This window comes from Sebastes umbrosus, chromosome 3, assembly GCF_015220745.1.
Source record: "Sebastes umbrosus isolate fSebUmb1 chromosome 3, fSebUmb1.pri, whole genome shotgun sequence".
NCBI lineage: Eukaryota > Metazoa > Chordata > Actinopteri > Perciformes > Sebastidae > Sebastes > Sebastes umbrosus.
This window is the reverse complement of record NC_051271.1, coordinates 15,626,405-15,646,203: the sequence shown is the minus strand read 5'-3', so window position 1 is coordinate 15,646,203 and position 19,799 is coordinate 15,626,405. Positions and strand designations below refer to the sequence as shown.

The window sequence follows — 19,799 nt, the reverse complement described above, 5'->3', positions numbered from 1 at the left end:
ATAAAGTCATAATATTACAAGAAAAGTTGTAATATTACGAGAATAATGTCATCATTTTACAAGAGGAAAAAAAAGTTCTAAAATAAGGACTTTATCCTCAAAATCTCAGAGTTTTTTCCTCAATGTGGCCCTAATTGTTGGAGCCTTAATGTAGTTTATTTTACTTGCATCTGTGGATATAAACACAGTTAATGTATGTGATAATGCCTGCAGTTCTAGCACTGACCACAGGGTGTAACAGTGACATGGAAGTGCATATAGGTGAACTTTCAGGTGATTAGGATCAGGTGTGTGTGAGATGAGAAGCCAAACAGTTTTTGACCGTGCCGAGCCATGCCATGCCATGCAGTGAATTCTGCTGAATGGAAACAGGGGAAGAACAATACACAGATATCTGCATGATGGTGAGATGTGAAACTATTTTTTAACCGAGATCTCGAGTTTATCATCTCTTGAACTTTGTCTCATTAAGGTTTTAATAGTTTCTCTCAGCTGCTGTTTCAACCTGTGAAAGCAACAGTAAAGGGACAGTTCAACCCAAAATAACATTTATAAAAAATCACTAGTATTTATGGAGCCTGGAGTGTGCCAACAGAAACAATTTATTGTTTTATTTAAATCAATTAATAAATCAATAATTTTTTCAAAAATGTATTAAGGAAAAGTGTATTTACATTATGTATTATAAAATTAAAAAATACATTTTAAAAATATTAAGTTTGTGTTTCACTAATTCTACTTTACATTTGGTTATTAAATGTTAAATTAGTACAAATTATACAAATGTATTGTATTGTCAAACAGGAAGACACACAGAAACACACACCTCAGGACAGCGTCTGTGTACATACAGACCGCTGCTAATGAGCTAATATTAGCATGGATGTAGCTGCTAAGACTTCATGTTTTACAGAAATTAGTTCAAAAGTTCAAAGTAAAATGAAAGTGAACAAATACTATTATTGTACTTAATTATTCTGTTTTTTAATGTTAAATTAGTACAACTAATACAAATGTATTGTGAATATGAATATGATGGGCACAAATTAGCTTTAAAATTCTTTAGTTTTTAATTATTATTTGACTAATTCAATTTTTAATTGTATGATTTTTTACTTAAATTCTATTTTTAATTATTTAATCTATAATAGCTTTTTTAAACTGGTCAGTTTAATTGAATATAATCAAACAATGTAAAAGTATAATGTTTTTGGTGGCAGACTCCAGCCTCCATAAACATTTACTTAAGCCAGAATTTCTTTTCTTTTCTTTTTAAAATCTGCAGCAGACTGTTTGGAGATATCTCTTTGATTTATCGTCCGAAAGAAACAGAAACAAGCAGAGAAGATAACTATTTTAATTTCTTGTGTACACTAAAAGTAAAATTTACACACTTATAGTCTCAAAAGAACCTGGGCATGCACAATAACCTTTTGACAGGCTCTTCAAGTGATTCAGTTTTTTTCCATAGGAATTTTCCCGTACATTTTACAGTCCATAGTTTAACTGTACACAGTCTAAAGCCACAGTGAACTATGATTACATCCATTTCATCTTTACAATGTGCAAAATCCTCCTGGGAGACGGGGCTGACAGTAGTATGAGCAAAAAACAAACAAGAATATCGCAAAACATGAGCGAATAAGAGCCGCAACAACAAAAAAGCACTTCATATTAGGAACAGTGTACATAACCCGACACATGGAAGCAGAAATTGGTCCCTTAATTCCCTTCTGATGTGAGTCGACCTTCACTGCCGAGAAAGTTTCAGTGGTTTTAACCAAAAAGAAGTCCCGTTTTCACCCCCGAAAACAACAAAAATGAACAGCAAGAGCTGACACGAACAAGGAAGGAAACTTCTTTTCATCCACCGGCCACAACAGCTGGAATATATGTAAAAATAAATCAACATGGAATAGAAATAAAACCTTCAAATGACAACTGAGGACACATGAACTCACCAGATACACCAGCGTTTGGTCGGTGGACGTTTCGCAAACTAAAGAATAAAATAATAACAACAGTCCTCCTGCGTTCTAGAGACGGTAGATGGACTGCAGCAACGGTGAGAGGGGTGGGACATAATTTATGTTAAAAAGATGCATTAAATTAGAAAAAGAAAAAGACAGAGTGGACAATGCGGGTTAAAGAAAGTTTAAAATCTACACTGACTGCAGGTAAAAACTAAGGCCTTTAAACACAACGAGGGGACAAAACATTCAGCTGGATTTTGCAGGCAGTGTGGTTTCAAGTCGATAAATATATATATTTATAGATTTTATATATGTATATAAATGTATTAATTTAAACTTATATATTCCACTTCATTTTGATTCAAAGAGCTTCAGCCAGTGTTTCCTTCACAGACAGACACGAACACACTCCCACCACAGAGACGTAAAATCATCCAAAAATCATTCAGAATTAAAAACAAAAAAAAAGGAAAATAAACATTTAATCCCTGATTATATACACGATGATTCTTCTAGATATGAACAGCACACACGATTACACCTTCCTCTATAAATTATCGACTCTATAAATTATAAACTATAAATTAATTAATCTCGTATTCCGTTAAATGTGCAGGTCGTCGGCTGAGCGCTCCTCCACATCCGAGCTGTTTTCCTGTGATCATAAATGCTTCGTTTTATTTTTAAAAATTATAAGCTGAAAAGCGCAAATTTAAAAAAAAAAAAAAAGTATGAAAGGGAGGAACTAAGTTGCAGCAAGAGAAAAAAAGAAAAAGAAGACGACAACTTGTTAAAATGTGCCGAGTCAGTGGGCGGGGCCAGTGGGCAGAGTGGGCGGGGTCAGGTGATGATGTCAGAGGACAGGCCGAGGATTCAGTCCGGTGTGGCCTGGCAGCCGAGCGGCGTCAGCGTGGCGGGAAACATCAGCACTTTGGCCTGCATGAAGGAGAGATCGGGCAGACCAGCGATCACTTTGGCAGCCTCGTCGCTCAGATTCTCCTCTTTCCTCGGCTTCCTGTCAAACAGGAAGACACACAAAAACACACATGCGTCACCTCACACCTCAGGACAGCGTTTGTGTACGTACAGGCCGCTGCTAATGAGCTAATATTAGCATGGATGTAGCTGCTAAGACTTCATGTTTTACAGAAATTAGTTCAAAAGTTCAGAGTAAAATGAAAGTGAACAAATACTACTATTATTTTACTTCATTATTCTGTCTTTAAATGTTCAATTAGTACAAATAAGCCTTTTTAAAATTCATTATATTATTTTAAAAAAGAATAGGGAAGTAGAGTTGGTGAATGACAAATTTTATATTTTTTATATTTTTTTCTTAATTCAGATCATTTGAATGCAAATTTACTTTGTTTTTTATTATTATTTGACTAATTTAATTTTTAAATTGTATCATTTTTTTAACCCTTCAGTCTTTAATGCATAATTTAAATTACATTTTTAATTCATCTATGATGGCTTTTTAAAAACTGGTCAATTTATTACAAAAAGTAAATTTTTATTTAACTAATTTAATTTTTTTTTAATTGTAAAAATGTTTTTACCCTTCAGTCTTTAATGCATAATTTAAATTGCATTTTTTAAAACTGGTCAATTTAATAAAAAAATAATAATCAACTCTATAAATTAATTAATATTATTATTAATCTCCTATTCCGTTGAATGTGCAGCTGAGCGCTCCTCCACGTCTGAGCTGTTTCCTATGATCAAAAATGCTTCGCTTTATTTAAAAAAAAATTATAAGCTGAAAAACAAAAGTGCAAATTTAAAAAAAAAAAAATATGTGTATGAGAGGGAAGAATTAAATATCTAACTAAATACTGAGCTGATGGAAACTTCAGGAAATGAAGCTAAATAATTCTTAAAATAGAGATCAGATTTGACATGAGAGCGTCATGTGTTCAGACTTAACGTTCATGATGTGTCTCTGTCTCATGATAAATAATACTGTGGAGGATGATGATGAAATCTAAAACCAGCTGGCGGCTGATATCATCCCTGAGCTTTTTTGTTTTTCTGCACAAACATCACATGACAACTCATGACTCTGCTGCCTGTTGACTCTTTGACCTCTGACCTGGTGGAGGTGCTGGTCTTCTCCATGGTGGACATCAGGCGGGCGAAGGCATCTGCCACCCGACTGCCGGAGCTGCCGGGGTCCAGCTTGGCCGTCGTTAGCTCGTACAGCTCCGGGTCGACTCCTAAAAACAAAGGAGACAAAAAGAACAGAGGTAAAACAAAAAAAGGTTCACTTAGTTTAAGAGCAGCTGTCAGTTGGGATGCAGCAAAACAAAAGTTCTAGCTTTGTCTGTCACAAACAGTTTTAATATATTTTTGTGGCACAAAAGATTCACGTGAGGTGAACTAAACTAGCTGTTAAGTTTTGTTTTTGGCTAAGAATTAAAAAAAGCATCAGACTCAGTGTGCAGGTTGTTATGTAGACCGTGCCTCTAAACATTTGGTGTCCAAAACTCCTTCATAGAGTTGAGCGTTAAATGTTTTTGTACCAAATCACATGCATGATTATGACCAAAATGCTAATCATGAATATTTTAATCAATATTGAGATTGTGATTATTTATCATGATTATTCATTGATTTTAGAGACATATCTTTATTACTGCACTTTCACATTAAACTAAACAGAGCCCTGCTTTCACTTCCATGCTCCTGCTAGTGTACAAATTAAAGCTGCACAATGTTAAAACTGGCATTGCAATTTTCTTTTTTCCTGCAATATGAAAAAATACAAGAAATATTCACTTTACCCTTTTGTTAGCTACATTTTAAAGTTAAATGCACCAATCTGGTGCACTTTGGGAGCAAAATTAGCAACATAAAGAGGCTTGATAAACAATTTTATGCTCTCAATTTAATCATAAACACATTGGTGTTGTATAGATAATATCTATACCCAAAAGTGAAGCCAAAACATCTGGATCGCCGGCTGGTGGCTGGCTGTTAGTTTAGGAAGCGCTTGATTTGATATGCAGCAGAGGTTTCTATGAGCGGAGCATTTTAAACATCAATATCACAGTCGATCATGTTCATTTAATTGCGGGAAGCCAAAATCGTGATCATGATTATTAATTGTGCAGCCCTAGTTGAAAAAGCCACAAGCGTTTCCAAGTGGTCTTATTATTGGCACCGCTGTCACAAAAACAAGCGGATTGCTTTCCGTTTTCCTCAGAGCAACTTCCAACAACACAGGACACACTGCATTTTGTTTTCCACAGTTACTTCGGTTGTTACACCGTTCGCCATTTCTGCTACTGGGGATAGTTACTGCAAAGAACTTACATTGATACTCTTTGGTAACTGGGAATAGCTACCAGGGAAAACAAATGCCCACAATATTCAGACAGTTAAACTATATCTTGGTCGAGTATTTCTGTTTAGCAGACTTTCACAAATTTGTACCAATTACATAAAACAAAAACATATTTTCATATATTTTCCAGATTTTTTAGTGTAAATTGTTCTGTTTTTTTTTTCTTTCTATTTATTTCTTGACTTTTCGAAAGTAGTTTCTCTTACTATGTTTATTGTTATGCACCAAGATACCAAGGCAAATTCTTCAAAATGTGAAAACTTCTTCTGATTCAAAAGTCAAACTTTTGATCTGACCAGTGGTTCTCTCGCTCATCAACAGAGTCATGAACTGTCTGATTTGTCCTGTTTCCTCCTACAGACGAGTGTTATTAGCGAGAAACAGAGATGGGAGGTTAATGTAAAGATGAAGAGCGCTACAGAAGGAGGAGGAGGAGGAGGTGGTGAGCAGCTGCTGACCTGGGATGGAGGGTGAGCTGGTGGAGCCTGAATCCTCCACAGGACCAAAGAAATCCAGGTTTAAGAGAGACGAGCCTCCGCTCGCTGCACAGTTAACACACAGACAGACACAGAGAAAGAGAGAGAAGAAACCAGAAACATGCAGCAGTGTCAGTGATCAGAGAGGCGAGTCGGCTAAATGTTAAAAAAGTCTTCATGCAGAGCAGCCATGTTGTTTTCAGTAACTGGTTTAAAGGAGAGATGCACCATCACATCCGCTCACTGCGTCTACAGACTGTTCAGGAAACACTAGGAGGGTTAGAGAAGTGAGAAACACAAGACGAGAGAGGGAAAGGGGTGGCGGTGGCGAGGGAACACCTACCGTCCAGAGGGTTGGTAAGGCCACTGCTGCTCCAGTCGAACTGGACGGGTGGGAGCGACTCCTGCTGGAGGAACGAGAAAGAAGGTCAGTCAGTTTATACATATAAACATAGACTCGGTCAAAACTGAGTACATGTCTGGACCGTGTTCGGTCAGTCTGTGAATTTGTGGTTAAATTTTTATACAAATAGTCCGTGGTTATGTCTATAATGTTAAATCCAGCGGTACATGTCCACCAGGCCCGACGAGGACACTAGAGGACGCGCTGCTCCGCTCTACTAGCTGTTCAAGCGGTGATGTAGTATGCACCTGATTGGTCCCTGGTTTTCTGCTTGACGTTTTAAACAGGAAACAACATTGCGGCCTGCTCGTGAACTTTCTGTTATTCCGTCTAAACAATCCACCACAATCTACTTCTGAAAACATTTTAAGTGAGAAATAGGCGACGCCACTGCTGAATCTGGTTTCATTTTAGAACTAGATTGCCTATTTTGACAGCTTGGTGCAAGTTTTGTGAGCCGGACGCGTTGCGTTGGACGGCTCATTTGCATAAAGGACTGTTCCCGGCCTTTTCATTTTGAAAGAGCAACGGCCAATGAGGAAACTCCAACACTCGGCCGACCAATCGTGTAACTTCATCACTCAGTCAGTCACTCAGTGACAGACTTTTGCGTTTATAGGGCTGGCCCTCTGTGGTCCAGCCAAAAAAACATCAATGAGCCTCACCGTGTCACTGGGTGACATATTCTTTCTTCAACATGAACACACACTGTAGTTTATTTTTGACTCAATCCCACATACACCGTCCTGCTGCCACTAATACTCACTAGAGCACCGAATGTGGATTAATTCGCCGCTAAAACTAGTCCCCAACCAGCATGCTGTCAGTAAATATATAAGTATGTGTCAGTGTTTTGGTCTCCTGTAGACGCTCTGAGGTCCCACCTGGACTGTATCTGAGGGACAGGAGCTTTTCACTGGAGCCACTGGAGGCGCCTGCTGGGCTATAGAGGCAATCATCTCTGCTGCAGAGACGGGCTTCACAGGCTCTTTGGTTGGTTCCAGCATCCCCTGAAAAACAAACACAGAAACACACATTGTTGGTGATCTGCAGGATAGCAGAGAATGATGTCGTATACTCACTATTCCCAAACACATCCATCTTCACTAAAATCTTACTATTTAAAACACTTCATACTCGCACGGTCGTGTAGCGCGCCTGCACAAGCGTGAGACTGTTTATGTTTTAGATGGTGAGGGTTTAGTGAAGATGCATGTGTTTGGGAAGTAGTGAGCGTACGACTGGATAAATGAGACGTGGATTATACTGCACGAGTTGTGTGAGAGTTTGTAAATGGATGTTTTGATATAGTTTTGCGGTTGTTAAACGTGACCCCCCCATTTATTCCAATTCACTAAGATTTTTCTCCGTTTTTGTATTCTTCGTTCGCTGTGGAGGCATGAGAGAAAAACAATGTTTTCTTCAAGAATTCAAGGTAACACGGGGTGCGTAATAGATATACAAATGGTCATTTTGAGGGGGAAGTTTTCCTTTAAAGACCCCGGGGTAGACCCAGAACACACTGAACAGATTATATATCTCATCTGGCTTGGGAACACCTCTGGATCGCCAAGGACGAGCTGGAAAACGACGCTGGGTAGAGAGACGTCTGCTGCCTCCCTGATCCGGCCCCAGATAAACGACATAAAATGGATGAATTTAATTGAAATAATACGGGTTGCGACTAGTTGTTATTTTCTTTATCGAGGAATTCTCTCACGAGTTTCGAAACGTTAGCAAATAGTGACAAATGTCCATCAAAAGTTGATCTCAGATTGCTGCTTTTGTGCATCCAGAACCAGAAGATATTCAGTTTACAGTGACATTAAACAGAAAAAATAGTGAACATTTGCTTGAGAAATGACTTTTATGACAATTATCATGACTGATGTTGATCATTTTTCTTTCTATCAACTTGAGGTGGAGCAGGCAGACGACTCACCAGGCTGGCGGCGTACATGGGCACGATGACCGGCTGCTTCTTCTGTCCCGTGAACAGCTGCACACATTAAAGCAGCAGGTTAGAAAAACTCAGATACATCACGCACGCACGCACGCACGCACGCACGCACACACACACACACACACACACACTCCTGCTGTAAAGTTCAGGTTAAATATGTCACTGAGAAGAATAACTCAGCCTCACAAGCTTGTGTGGGAAGAGAAAAGTTTAGTTTGATGATGCGGTCCCTAATGGCTGCCAGCAGAGGTTAATAAAGGTCACGGATTACTTGAAACGTCGTTAAATCACTTCTGAAAGTATACTTTTTACAGGTCAGAGGGTTATCTGTGCATTTGAAATGGGTCATAATGGTTCTTTTGGCCTATTTAATATAAAACAATTGTAATTTAAGTGCATGCTTCATTTCTTTCCACTTGTGAAATAGTGAGCTGGCTGGCGTCAGAGGGTCCGGCGGGGACTCACAATGTTCCGGGTGTCGATGCCGAGGCAGCAGAGTAGTGCTTTGTTGCAGTAGGAGCCCCCCCACTGGTATCTGAGACCCAACGCCTCGTGGATGTCCCGAAGCTGTATCCACACGTTGCCACGCGCAGACCTGAGAGACACAGGGGTGTTAAAGACGAGGCAGAGATTAAAGACAAGACAACAGTCTAGTTGAGATGTTCAAGAAGTCAGAAGACGTGATCAATCAATCACTGTGGCTCCCAGACAAAAAGGTTTGTTCTGTTACTCATTAAATCTCCGTTAAAGGAAGATATAGATAGATTTATCATCACTGAGACCAAACAGCAGACTAGACATTTTAGAAATGTATGAAATAGAAAAGATGCTGAAATGATTAAATTCGTGACCCACGCTCACCTGTTGCACGGCGACGTCTTCTCCTCCTCGACTCCTGGTTTGTCCTCTGGCGGTCCCAGCAGGATCCTCAGGGACGCCACCTCGTCCTCCACCGAGGGGGCGGCGGTCTGAGGGAAGCTGCCCTGAAACAGCTTCTCCAGACGGCATGACAGCGACGCCTGCAGGGAGCACAGCAGCCGTTTACTCACAGCCTACTAAACACTTTTTAATCGCTATTACTTATTTTAATCGATTGACAGCCTTAGTGATAATGCAACAGGTTTACTCTCAGTATCCATTTCAAAATGCTGCGTTTATCATGGCGAACATCCATCCAGCAACACTCTTGTCCTGACCTGATGGTGGCGCTATTGAATCCATTTTGTAAGCGAAACGATAGATTTAATTGTTCCTTAGTGTGGCAAACATTTTAAAAAACTCTCTGAAAATGTTTTTATATGCATCGCTGTGTCGACGTGTTCTGAATGGATGTGAATCAGAGCGTTGCTGGTAAACCGGCCTAGAGCTCAGCAGCCCACCATGCAGCATATTTCACACCTTCTGTAACACGAACCTTGTTTTCACGGAGCGCTACCTCACACTACACAAGATGGGAAGGTACTGGATGTACCAAAAATGTCATAAATGAGCAGAAGTTAAAGCATCCACACATCTAGTTATATTACAAACAGACAGTCAGAGCTTTCAACTCTCAGACCTTTGTCAGGTGGACAGATGTTGCGTTTGAGGTTTACGACAAAAGATGCAACTTCTCTGCTTCTAGGTTCCCGTCCGAGTTTACAAAGCAGTTTTCGGACACTTTTTGAAGATGGACAGTCGTCTTCTTAATGTTTAGTGCTTGACTGACTTCAAGGAAGTCAACAACGATACATGAGTGTTTTCTGATGCATTTCATTGTAAAGCTGCACCCAGTCTAATAATGTGGCTTGCCCTGCCGGCTTGTGATGACTCTGTGCAGCTGGGTGTGGTCCCAGTACAGCAGACCAGTTCTTACTACACTCAGCTTTGTCATGAAGCGCTCAAGAGAGGATACTGAGATCAGAGATGCACCGATAGAAACCGGAGAGTTGTGAGCTGATCAGTCTCATAAATTATTTTATTTTTTAATTTTTTTTGCTGGTCAAATTTACACATCATGTGCCGCATGATGGTTTTACGCTATGCTTACTCTACCTAGATTTTTTAAAGCCTGAAAACAGAGCCATGACGAGGAGAAGAAGTCTAGTTTTCTCTCAGAACACTTGAATTACTATTTGCTGAAAGGTTATTATGGAATTTCTGCCCAATGATGCCAAAAATATACTGCCTACTGAAGCTTTAATAAGCTATATTATGAACATAGACACTTGAATTTCAATTTTCCATGAAAGAAAAGTTACAAAAATGTTTGTGTATGCTGTCAATTATAGTTCTTAGAAAGAAAGCAAATCTGAATCAGCAGGTCAGACATGACCAAGAAAATTGCAACCGGTACATCTCTAACAGATCGTTTTGTGTTTTGGGGGAGGAAAAGTGAGAACAGAGAGAGAAAGGATCCTGACGCCCGATTTTCTCCCAAACAGGGAGAAATATATTTTAAAGTCCTTTACCACACACTCAAACCAGACAAGACACTGTCACACTAGTGACCCAGTTTCCTGCTGGCTGTCACACCGGTTATACTGGCCGTTCGCCAATGCTGAACGATGAGACAGTAGGTCCCAGCGTTACTGTTGCAGCTGTGAATGAATCCTGCATCGAGCTGGAGGTTACCAGTTTGTTTGTTAACGTAGTGCAGGTCACATCCTGAGAGCAGAGTTTCTCTACTTCTGAACAAACATCCACACCATCAACCCACCACCTCTTATCACACTGATATCCTCGTTTCAGGACACTGTTTATTCTCTGTTCCACTTCAAATCAGAGGTCCGACCTCTGTCATTAACGGGTCGGTTAATGTTTAATGCAAACAGCGGTAGTTGGTGTAAGGCCAGTGACTCAGCTGAACATGAACAAACACAAGGAACTGATTTGAATAACTTCCTCTTTTTGGTTTGTGGGCAGCAGAACTTTTTGTTCTGCACATACTTATTGTCGTATACACGGACTGTCAAAGTCAATAGTATGTAATTCAACTGTCTGAGGCGAGAGTGATCTTCTATGGTTGACAAAACAAAGTTTCTTTTCATCAAAATGAAGTCTACTTTGTCTTTGAATGGATTTACCTTATCATCTCACACCAGTTATAGATATTTGAGTATCAGTGTAAATGGCAGCTATAACAGCGTCTTCATTACATAATAACCACATTTAAGGGATCATTATCAAAAACATCTGTTCTGTTATGTCAGCAATTATGTTGTTATGGATTTTTTTGTCTCTCAAACACAGATATCAATATGGGCCTAAAAAATATTGATTTATCTGTGATAAGCTAAAACCAGCCGATAATGTTTTCGTGGCCTTTTTTTTTTTAACTCCTGTAAGATTTTAAAAAATTGATACAGCATAGTATCGCGATATTGGCAATATTGTATTGATACACGCATGTCAAGTATTGATCTTTTATAATATAAACTATTAACCTCTTAACAATCAGAAAGCCCGCCGGTGGGCCTTTTCTGCCTTTCAGATGTTGTAGCGGGCTCAATCTTAAAGCTAGAGGAGATACTGGTATCAACTAACTAACTAACAAACTAGAAAAAACCTAAGGAATCCATTGGTACCAACCATGTCATGTTAGATTGTCAGGAAGAATGCTAAATAAAGCTCCAAAGTTAAGCTACATTTTTGCGAGGAAAAACTGGCATAGCCATTTTCAAAGGGGTCCCTTGACCTCTGACCTCAAGATATGTGAATGAAAACTCTGAGATGAACAAAGTGAAAACACAGATGTTGACAAACTACATCATTTGCAGTTGAGAAAAAAGTCATAAATCGCAATATATCTTATAGCAGTACTCAACATATTGCAAAATGTTTAAAATTGCAATAAGATCGTAACTTAAGTATCGTGATAATATCGTATCGTGGGGCCTTCGGGGATTCCCACCCCTAACTGATACCTCGTTGTGATCAGTTTTCACTGGAACTACTTTCTACCTAAGAAATAGTTCTAATGAAAACTACTGCGAGCAACATCTGTGAATTATCCAGAGTGACAGGGACGCCGTTTCTGATGAGAAATGTTTTAAATATAATTTTAAATGTTTTGAACACAAGGAATTCAATTTGATTGGGTGGCAGAATTTTCACAGACACAAACAAACAAAACTAAAACTATAGATCCCACTATGAACTGATCCCTTCTTTTTCCTCCTTGTTTTGCCGTTTATTAACTGGGCCTCGGTTCTGTGCTGTACAGCTCTACATAAATAAAATCAACTTGAGCTATATCACGATGTTGGCTCATGGATGAATAACTCTGCATCCATGAAGCTTCCCAGTCTGACCAGTTTATTTCCCACAGTTCTTACCGACTGTCTGTCTGTCCTGCTGGTTTCCTCGCTGACTGCAGTAAGTTCACTTTCATGCCACTCCTCCTCCTCCTCCTCCACCACCACCTCTTCCTCCTCCTCTCTGCTCTCTGCAGGAGGAGCGACGCTCTGCTCCGTGCTGAACGCCGCCCAGGACTCCCCCTCCTCCACCTGCTGCTGCTGCTCCAGCTCCCCGAAGGCGCTCCACCCTGCATCCGCCTCGCCGTCTGCACCGTCTGCACCGTCTGCACCGTCTGCACCGTCTGCACCGTCTGCACCGTCTGCACCGTCTGCACCTGCCGAGCTGAAATTCCCAAAACTGTCGCTGACGGGGAAATCTGCAAACTTGCCTCCATCCTCCCCCTCGTTTCCACTGTCGTGAAATTTGGGGGAGTTGAAGTCGCCAAAGTCGTCTTCCTCCTTCGCGTCTGTAGCTTCCTGTGTAGGAGCAGGGCTGTCCGACCTGCTCTGCTCCTGCTGGACGTCCAGCTGGTCAAAGTCAGTGAAGCCCTGACCGCTGAATGAGCCGGCGTCTCCAAAGTCCCCAAAGTCCTCATCCTCCTCGTCCTCTCCCAGCTGGCTGTGGTCGGCGGGCGTGGCGGTCTCCCCTTGGAGGGGCGGCGAGGGCACCGAGCCTGTGGTGCTCATGTCACCGAACTCCTCTAGAGCGTCTGTCGACAGCGGCCGGCCCAACGACGTCTCGGTCTCCGTCTCGGTCTCGGTCTCGTTACCGGAGCCCTTCCCGTCCGACTGTCCCGCCTCACCGTCCGCAGCCGTGTCAGGTGACAGGTCGCTTTCACTGCAGCCCGTGGCGTCTTTGGAATCGTCCCTGTCGGCTACATCCACCCCGTTCAACGTGACGGGTCTGTTAGTGCAAACTGCCTCTGAGGCCAAGTGCTCCTGTGCAAAGGCTACGTCCCTTTGTTGAGAGTCAGCGTCCGTGTGAGGACCCCGGTCCGTGTTGCACGAGCCATCCGGGGCCTCAGCAGGAACAGGTATGGGTCCAGTTCTGTTTGTGTCCCTGACATTGTCCTCTGAAGTCGTTCCCTGCTCTATATTACAGTGCTCGTCGTGGCAGCTACCCCCTGTTGGATTGTCCGAGTCCTCGTTTGCCGTCTGGCTGAGGTGTCCTTCAGCATTGGAAAAAGCAGCAAAGTCTGCAAAATCGTCCTCGGGGCTGCCGGCGGGGACGCTGCCCGTGTCCTCAGTGGACGTTCCTTTTATATGACAGTGGACAGAATTCTGCGAGGAAGGGCTTCCCTGAACTTCGAAGGTTGCAAACCCGTTTGTTAGCACCTCTGTGCCTCCGCCGTTGCAATCAGCCGGCTCGCTGCCAGCTGTGTCGCTCACAGAGAAATCCAGAGAGCTGGAGAGGACCTTTTTCATCTCAGTTCTTTCTAAGGGACCGCTGCCCAGGTGGCTCGCTGGCACAACGCCATTAGCCTTGGACAGCTCAGTGTTCGGGCCGTGGGTGCCGTTAGAGGAGCCGTGGCTGAATCCCACCACCCCTCTGTTGGCGAGGAGCTCGGGCGGGGAGGTGGCGGTCAAAGCTTGGGACTGGTTGAAAGTGGTCGGGGTGTCGAACTCTGTGAAGCTGATGCTGCTTGGGACGCCAGAGAATGTGTCGAAGTCTCCAAACTCGTTATCCTCGTCCTCGGCAGCGTCCTCCATCGGGGGCGGAGAGGAGGAGTACATACGGATCACATCTGGCTCCATGATTCTCTGGCAATCAACGAATCCTCCTGACTACACCTGAGACAGCAAGGAAAAAACATCATCAGAAACAAATAGTCCGTCACAGCAGATATATCAATAAAAACAACGTGTTTAAGCCCCATTCTGGCTTCATGAACACAAGAAGTAATTAAGGGCAGCTCTTGTGGTGCTGCAGGGCCGATGTGCTTAATGTGTGGTTTGAAATTGAATTACTGAACCACTAAAAGAGGACAGATTGGCGTCAAATTGACAGTAATGAAGTGGTAATGAGAAATCAGTGCTGTGATGTGTAAAACTAAAAGAGACAGTGGTGTAAACGAGCTGCATCTTCTGACCCATCAAGTTCTACTTATTTACTCTTAAATTCATGTAATGCCCTAATGAATAACATCAGGGCAACATGTGGCAGAGAAACACCGCCTGCTGATGGAGTCTCTAAAAATTAACTCTACCTTGTCAACACTTATAAATCAATCTTGACTTTATTCTGGTACTTTCCCTCTCCACTGAACTCTTACTTGCATGTTTTTGACTGCTAAAAATGTGTTATCCAAACCTGAAACACAGATGTTATCATCACTTGCACCAAACTTGTGAATATCCTTGTAAACGTTTTCCTTCTGTAAAGTTCCTGGAAGTGCTTCAAAAGCCTAAATCTTTGTCAGACCACCGTTTTTATATCTGACAAGTGTGCATTACATTAGAATCACAAAAGCAATTCACGGTTTTCATCAAAAATAAACGGGATCAAAACTTTGTTTTTTAAAACATGTCCATTAGCCTCAAGAACTTTTCTAACCTATCGAAATAACAACTGTAGATTTCTTACCTGCAGGAAGTATTTGTTTTTCCAGCAAGATAAGAGTCTTTGAGGATTAATGACATGTCTATGGTTTGTTAAATGCTCTCTTAAATTTTTAAAATGTTGCTTGGAGAAAAAAAAGCAGTTGAATTCTGTGACTTGTAAGTAATTAATTTGCGATCACTCGTGATCATAGACAATCATGCGATTAATCGCGATTAAATGTTTTAATCGATTGACAGCCCTACTCTTTATACATGTTGAAGTGAACGCTTTCCTGCAGACGAATTTAATCAATTAGTCGACACTAGAAAATGAATCAGTAACCATGTTAATGATTAATTACTCATTTAAGTCTTCTATCAAGCACAAATGCAAAACATTCAAGTTTCTAAAATGTGAAGATTTGCAGATTTTCTGTTTTTCATAATCACTTGAATGTAAATTTAATATCTTTGGGTTTTGGAAAACGCAATTTGAAGATGTCACTTTGCGCTCTGGAGAAAAGAGATCAGATCTGTTTTTCTACCATTTTCGTTTCTTTTTTATAGTTGAAATATGTGATTATTTGACATAATCAAGACATTAGTTTGAAAATAATCACTAGTTGCAGCCCTACTTAACGTATGCTAAACTACTTACACAATTCTTTCAGGAACCTCCCTAAGAAGTTATGAGGAAATTATAATCCTGTGTGACCCAAAAGTGTCTGATATAAAATTTCAGAGGCACAAACCGGAGACTGTCACCGCTTTGACTTCTAACTGAAAGAGGAAACTCTGTTTGCATTCTCAACCACCAACCGGAGCAGTGGGTGGCGTCTGAAACGCGTGTTTGCTTTGTTTGCCTTGTTTGCCTTATCTCCCAGAATACCTGGGAACAGGTACGTTTACACCCAGGCAGTGCTGACTTGGGACTACAGACATGCAAGTCCAGAAAGACGAGTTAAGGACAAAGGAACATTTCGGAGAAAAAACAAATGTTTTACCGATTTCTACTTTGCTCCCAAGGAAACTAAACTGTGATCTGTGCCTCCATTCTCATTCAAAAATTAATTTGTCTGTCATAATAACATAGTAAGGCTGACTAACACCATCGTCTCTGACCCCGACCATGTTTTGAACAGTGAATATGAATTGTTACCATCAAATTGGAGATACAGGGTTCCACGATTTAATAAGGATAGACTGAAGCAATCTTTTGTGCCCCAGTCAATCCTAAAACTAAATATGGAGCCTAATCCCAGATCAAATGTGCATTGAAGGGCCCTGAATATCGTCTTCTGTGATAGTAATGTTTAAATGTACGTGTCCTTGTTTCTTGTCTCTGTCCTTTTTATGGAGCTGCTGTGATGCAAAACAAGTTTCAGACCTGTCTGAAAATAAAGTATTATCGTAAACAAATGAATGCATCAACAATTATAATCCAATAATATTCTGAAACTGGCCATTCTGACTACTTTTAGTACTTTAAATATATTTTGATTGCTAATAGTTTTGTACTTTCACTTACATTTTGAATGCAGGACTTTAACTTTGTAACAGAGTATTTCTACACTGTTGGTACTACTTTTACTTAAGTAAAAGCTCTGAGTAACGTCCACCACTAGTGAAAGCTGCTGTTTTCCTAACATAAAGTCCAAGTTAATGTATTAGCAATCACAATATGTTCTCTATTAAGACGAGCTGTCACCTTCATGACAAGCTTAGCATCCTTTCACAGCTGTTCATCTCATAATCTACACACCTAAAATCAGCCGGTTTAGGCAACATCTCGAGTTTCAGCACAAGTTTCACACATCCTCCTCTCTTGTCTGACGTGTTTAGTGAAGCTAAAGGAGGCTAAATAAACATCTAACTTAGCTGGCTAACAGGCTGGCTAGTGCTATCATTAGCTCAGTGGAAAACCTGACAGCTGAGTAGAGATATTACAGATCTACAAAACGACTAGACTAGGATTAATCTAACATGAATAATCTAACAGTTTAGATTAGCTTTAACTAGAAGAGCATCTCATTAAAACTACAAGTTCAATTACCTCTGTTTCCATAACATCTACTTTTATATGTTATACTTCCAGTGTAACACTTCTGTTTATATTTATTTATTACATCTACTTTACCTGTTTGTATTTGCTTTATATAACTATGTGTGTGTTTTACCTGTCTAGTATTTGTTTTAAAGCACTGACCAGAAGAGGCAAACTGTACATCTTGTTGTATTTAATACAATAATGACAATAAAGCTTTCTATTCTATTCTATTCTACATACAGATCTAAAAAACGAATAGACTAGCATTAATCTAACATGACAGCTGGATCAGCTTTAACTAGAAGAGCATCTAATTAAACTACAAGGCCGAGCCACTCAGCTGAGATGTTGGGTGTAGCTGGTTTAGCTTAGCTTTGGTTAGCATGTGTAGGAAAAGCTCATTTATGAGCGATGTTACCACGGTAACGTGTCAGTAGTTTGTTGCCACTTTAAGGCTCGTTTATATGATCAAACACATGTCATCAAAGACATATAAAGGCTGGCAAAGCAGCACCATCACATAGAAGTAAGTGAGAAGTCCACTAGCTCAGCTAACTACGCAGCTAGCTAACAGCTAACATGCTAACAGCAACAACAAGCATCTTCCCAGCTAGCTTTAGCTTTAGCATTAGCATCCACATCATCCGGCTCGGTTTGACAGCAGGTGTTCTTAGTTTTACCAGAATAAAGCAGGTGATCTAACCGTGAGATGTTGTCCGCTGATGTCCATGACTCAGGTAAAGACAGAGTCCTCCATAATGTTAGTTAGACGGAGAGCAGCTGAAGAGTTTAGGAGTTCAGGAGGCTGAAAGTGAAGCAGAGAGTGAAGGTTGAGTTGAGTCAGCCGGCTGCTGCTGCTGCTGCTAGGCTGCCTCAATATCACCCAGCATGCACCGCAGTGGCAGCCTGGCTCTCTGATGGGCTTCTAACAAAACTTCTGTTTAACAGGTACTTCAGTTCAGAGTGCAAAACATCAGACATCATACATCAGTTCACACTGCAAAACAACAGACATCAGTACTTCAGTTCAGAGTGCAAAACAACAGACATCAATACTTCAGTTCAGAGTGCAAAACAACAGACATCAGTACTTCAGTTCAGAGTGCAAAACATCAGACATCAGTACATCAGTTCAGAGTGCAAAACATCAGACATCAGTACATCAGTTCAGAGTGCAAAACATCAGACATCAGTACTTCAGTTCAGAGTGCAAAACAACAGACATCAGTACTTCAGTTCAGAGTGCAAAACATCAGACATCAATACTTCAGTTCAGAGTGCAAAACAACAGACATCAGTACTTCAGTTCAGAGTGCAAAACATCAGACATCAGTACTTCAGTTCAGAGTGCAAAACATCAGACATCAATACTTCAGTTCACACTGCAAAACAACAGACATCAGTACTTCAGTTCAGAGTGCAAAACAACAGACATCAGTACTTCAGTTCAGAGTGCAAAACATCAGACATCAGTACATCAGTTCAGAGTGCAAAACATCAGACATCAGTACATCAGTTCAGAGTGCAACACACAGTGCTGAGATGTAACTAAGTACATTTACTCAAGTATATGTGATGTACTTGTACTTTACTTAAGTAGGGGAATATTGTACTTTATACTGCACTACTGTTACATTTGTCTGAGGTCTTTAGTTACTTTTCAGATTACAATCTTTCATCCCCTTCCTGTCCAGTGAAAACCATTATATATATGTCTGGACATTTTTTCGTATTTTTTTCAGAAATTGTTCGTACTTTTTTTCTGACATTTTTCGTACTTTTTTCTGAAATTTTTCGTACTTTTTTTCAGAAATTTTTTCGTACTTTTTTTCATACATTTTTCGTACTTTTTTTGGATATTTTTCGTATTTTTTTCAAAAAATTTTCTTACTTTTTTCGGACTTTTTTCTTACTTTTTTGTGACATTTTTCAGACATTTTTGAACATTTTTTTAAAAGTATTTTTCGGACTTTTTTCTGAATTTTTTTTCGGACATTAGTCGGACAGTTTTAGGACAATTTTCGGACTTTATTCAGACTTTTTTCAGACATTTCAAAAAAAATATTTTCCTTTTTTTTTTTCTTACATTTTTCTGACTTTTTTTTTCCTTACATTTTTCTGACTTTTTTTTTATTCTGACATTTTTCTGACTTTTGTTTTTCTGACATTTTTTCAGATTTTTTTTTCTTGACTTTTTTCGAACATTTGTCAGACATTTTTCGGACTTTATTCTGACTTTTTTCAGACATTTTTTAGAAATTTTTTAAAAATTATTTTTCGGACCTTTTTTTCTGACAATTTTCTGACTTTTTTTTCGGACATTAGTCGGACAGTTTTAGAACAATTTTCGGACTTTATTCAGACTTTTTTCAGACTTTTTTTTCTGACATTTCTGAAAATTTTTGAAAATTTCTTGACTTTTTTACGGACATTTGTCGGACATTTTTCGGACTTTCTTCTGACATTTTTCAGACATTTTTAAAAAAATATTTTTCTTTTTTTTTCTGACATTTTTCTTATTTATTTTTTTTCTAACATTTTTCTGACTTTTTTTTTCTGACATTTTTCAGATTTTTTTTTCTTGACTTTTTTCGGACATTTGTCGGACATTTTTTCGGACTTTCTTCTGACATTTTTCAGATATTTTTTTAAAATTATTTTTCGGACCTTTTTTTCTGACAATTTTCTGACTTTTTTTTCGGACATTAGTCGGACAGTTTTAGAACAATTTTCGGACTTTATTCAGACTTTTTTCAGACTTTTTTTTCTG

General features: G+C 39.9%; 1 protein-coding gene and 1 long non-coding RNA gene across 7 annotated transcripts; one reads left to right on the top strand and one right to left on the bottom strand.

Moving 5' to 3' along the window:
• Nucleotides 1-1,339: 1,339 nt before the first annotated feature.
• aftpha (aftiphilin a) lies at nucleotides 1,340-18,023 on the bottom strand. 6 transcript variants are annotated; one of them, XM_037763847.1, is made up of 11 exons: nucleotides 17,733-18,022; nucleotides 12,772-14,232; nucleotides 12,481-12,741; nucleotides 9,026-9,183; nucleotides 8,630-8,759; nucleotides 8,144-8,200; nucleotides 7,086-7,211; nucleotides 6,142-6,205; nucleotides 5,781-5,864; nucleotides 4,069-4,192; nucleotides 1,340-2,988 (listed from the first exon to the last, which is right to left on the bottom strand). In XM_037763847.1, exons 2-11 carry the CDS (start codon nucleotides 14,194-14,196, stop codon nucleotides 2,847-2,849), a joined length of 2,571 nt encoding a protein of 856 aa, XP_037619775.1. In that variant the 5' UTR covers nucleotides 14,197-14,232; nucleotides 17,733-18,022; the 3' UTR covers nucleotides 1,340-2,846. The 6 variants fall into 6 exon arrangements, with proteins under 6 accessions (XP_037619775.1, XP_037619773.1, XP_037619772.1 ...); XM_037763845.1 differs by having other exon boundaries at nucleotides 12,481-14,232; nucleotides 17,710-18,023; XM_037763844.1 differs by having other exon boundaries at nucleotides 12,481-14,232.
• On the top strand, nucleotides 6,090-8,731 carry LOC119484773. The gene is made up of 3 exons (XR_005206114.1): nucleotides 6,090-6,225; nucleotides 8,122-8,221; nucleotides 8,592-8,731. It is a non-coding gene; the product is annotated as an uncharacterized LOC119484773 (long non-coding RNA).
• Nucleotides 18,024-19,799: the final 1,776 nt, after the last annotated feature.